The sequence below is a fragment of the Mus caroli genome, chromosome 15 (genome assembly GCF_900094665.2).
Source record: "Mus caroli chromosome 15, CAROLI_EIJ_v1.1, whole genome shotgun sequence".
NCBI lineage: Eukaryota > Metazoa > Chordata > Mammalia > Rodentia > Muridae > Mus > Mus caroli.
In genome coordinates, this window is record NC_034584.1 from 92,616,388 (window position 1) to 92,619,273 (window position 2,886).

Here is a 2,886-nt window from a genome sequence, read left to right on the forward strand (position 1 = left end):
TCTCTCTCTCTCTCTCTCTCTCTCTCTCTCTCTCTCTCTCTCTCTCTCTCTCCAAACACCCCCCCCATCTGCTGCAGTACAAACTGGTAGACCTTTGACCCCATAGCCCATTCTGGCCTGGCCTCATGGCAATCCACCTGTTACAGCTGGGCTGACAGCGCAACACACTCTAGCCAGTCTCCCCACCCTTTCTGAACTAAGCCCTCGAGCTGGTACCTGCATGCCCCGCGGCATGGCAGCCTCGTCGATGAGCAGCTCCAGGATGTGGACGGCCACGATGAGGACAGACAGGCCCTGTGTGCGGCAAGGTCACCACGCCCATCATCCCTTCTCTGCCCACAGCTGAGTTAGAAGCACTCTCTTCATTTAGCACTTTCAGCGTGCTCTGCTTCCCACCAGGCCACTGCTAGCATCATGTACAGTACAGCCCTTTGAGGATGTTACTCAGCCTAACTAGAAAGAGCATACCTACAGGGATGGGGAGGAGCTCTGCGAGCCCTTGACTAATACGTGCAAAGCGTGCAAAGCGCTGGGTCAGTCTCCAGCACAACTACCGCCCCCCTCCCCTCCCCTGCATGAAATGAAGTCCTAATTTACTCTCCCTCCAAGGCAAGTCTGTATGCCTCCCCAGGGACTTTGTGCGATGTGGGACAAGTCAGTTGTACTTCTCTGTCTACAAAGTGGGAACTGATGTTCTTACAGGGCACAGGGCAGCACTTAAGGTAGGCCCTCTTAGTGGCAACTTCTACTACGGATGACAGCCATGACAGTGTACACCTTTGTCATCCCGGAGGAAGCTAAAGTACCAAGGCCCCACTTACTCCCGCCCCCACCAAGGCACGTGAACCCACCGTCAGCACCAGCAAGCACAGCATGGCCAGAGGGTAGCCCAGGTTCCGTTGCCAGGCTGACGCCTTCCAACGCTTTTCTGTGTGGGGGTGGGAGGTTGTTAGTAAGTACTCGGAACAAGGAACAGCTCTCCTTGGGTAAACTACCAAGCCACGTACCCAAGAGGACCCTCTGTGCCTGCAGAGCCAGGACCTGTCTATGCAGCAGTTCCATGTCCAGTGGCAGCCAGCAGGAGGTGGGATCTGAGGGCAGAGGACATATTTCCCTCCAATACTCAGTCCTTGCCAAAGCCAGGCCACCACCACCCAAGCAAGGCGGGATTTAGACTCACTGCAGATTCTTCGAGTCAGAGCTGCCTCCTCAAAGGCTGAGCAGTTCAGCTGTTCTTCCAGGTCTTCCAGTAGCTGAGGGCAGAGGACAGGGAGGAGCTGTCAGAGGCTCCCAATCCCGACAGCTCTCCTCTGACTGGTATGCACCATCCCATGCCCAGCAGCTTGTACCCCTTCCAATTCCCTGTGTTCTGACCAACTCCAGATGATGGGAAGGGGTGCTTGGGTGGAGTGTGGGGGAGAACGACACAGAAGTCAAGCAAGGGTGTGGCCTTCTGCAAGCCATGCACAACACAACTGTAGGTCCATTTCATGGCTCGGCCTTCAGATGTCTGAAATTGACCCTGAGCAAGAGGCAGGGAGCACTACATACCCGGGGCTTGACCAGCAACTTCCCAGTGACAGAGAACATGCGGGCGAGACCTAGTGGAGTGCACACTGTAGGCACAAGAGCTGGTCAGTCACCTGCCAGACCTTTCACTCCCTCCCCACCCCTCCTCCTTCCACCTTGACTGATACCCAAGGTGCTCTCTTCTTCTCCCAGATTCTGACACTCACCCAGAAGCAGCAGAACTCCGAGGAAGGAGATACAGGAGTAGAGATAGGGGAGGTAGTACTCCCAGAAGTCTAGGACAATAAAAGGCATGTCAACTTGTCTTGCTCATGTCTGATCTATAGGAGGTGACAGGGCCCAGGGTCTAGACAAGAACACATCTCAGACACCTACAGTCAAGTAGCACAGGTGGGACAGCTGGCCCAGAGTTACAGATGGAGCACTGAGTACACTAAGGATCCTCACTTATACAAGAGGACAGCTGCCATCTGATGCAGGTGACCAGTGGTGAAGTGTAACCAGATCCTCTCCCTCGTTAGGCGAGGCAGATATTACAATGAAACTTCTCAATTCTAAGATGGGAGGCCAGGGATGGTAGCCTATACCTTTGATCCTAGGAGAACCAGGACATTGACATAGAAAGATTTCACGGACAGCCGGGGCTTTACAACTGTTTATCATCTATTATTTATATATTTTAAAACAGGTCTCACTAGTTTTAAAACCCCCTGGTTGGGCTGGAACTCAAGAGCTCCACCTGCCTCTGCCTCCTGAATGCTGGGATTAAAACTGTGCGCTGCCAAGCCTGGCTGATTACTTATCTTCTAAGTCACTGTAGACAAGGGGTCCTCTGTATGTTCAATGTATACACAGTCTCTCAGTTTGGAACTTCAGCCTACAGAAGAGGTGACAGTCTTTTCCACTTTAAGAGGACTACAGCTGATTAAATGCACAAGGCTAATTGAAGAGCCAGTATTTTTCTTTTCCTTTACAGATATGTGAACCACACACATGCCTGGTCCAATGGAACTGGAACTAGCATTATATACAATTGTGGGGTCCCATGTGAGTGCTAGAAATTGAACCCAGGTCCCCTAAAGAAGCAGCCAGTGCTCTTAACAGCTGAGCCATCTCTCCAGCCCCTTTTCTTTTGTTTTTTAAGACAGCATCTTTCTCTATAGCCCTGAATGGTCTCAAACTCACTATACAAATCCACTAACACAAGGCAGAGACTTAGTCTCTGGAGCTCAAATTACAAGCTCTAAAGAGTCAGTCTTGGGCTGGTGAGATGGCTCAGTGGGTAAGAGCACCCGACTGCTCTTCCGAAGGTCCAGAGTTCAATTCCCAGCAACCACATGGTGGCTCACAACCATC

At 51.9% G+C, this 2,886-nt stretch overlaps 1 protein-coding gene across 1 annotated transcript in view; it reads right to left on the reverse strand.

Moving 5' to 3' along the window:
* Lmbr1l (limb development membrane protein 1 like) overlaps positions 1-2,886 on the reverse strand; it is a 14,927-nt gene that overhangs the window by 3,931 nt on the left and 8,110 nt on the right. The window contains 6 exon segments of the mRNA XM_021183455.2: positions 157-294; positions 852-928; positions 1,008-1,091; positions 1,181-1,253; positions 1,552-1,616; positions 1,737-1,805. Of these exon segments, the coding sequence (XP_021039114.1) occupies positions 157-294; positions 852-928; positions 1,008-1,091; positions 1,181-1,253; positions 1,552-1,616; positions 1,737-1,805 (506 nt within the window).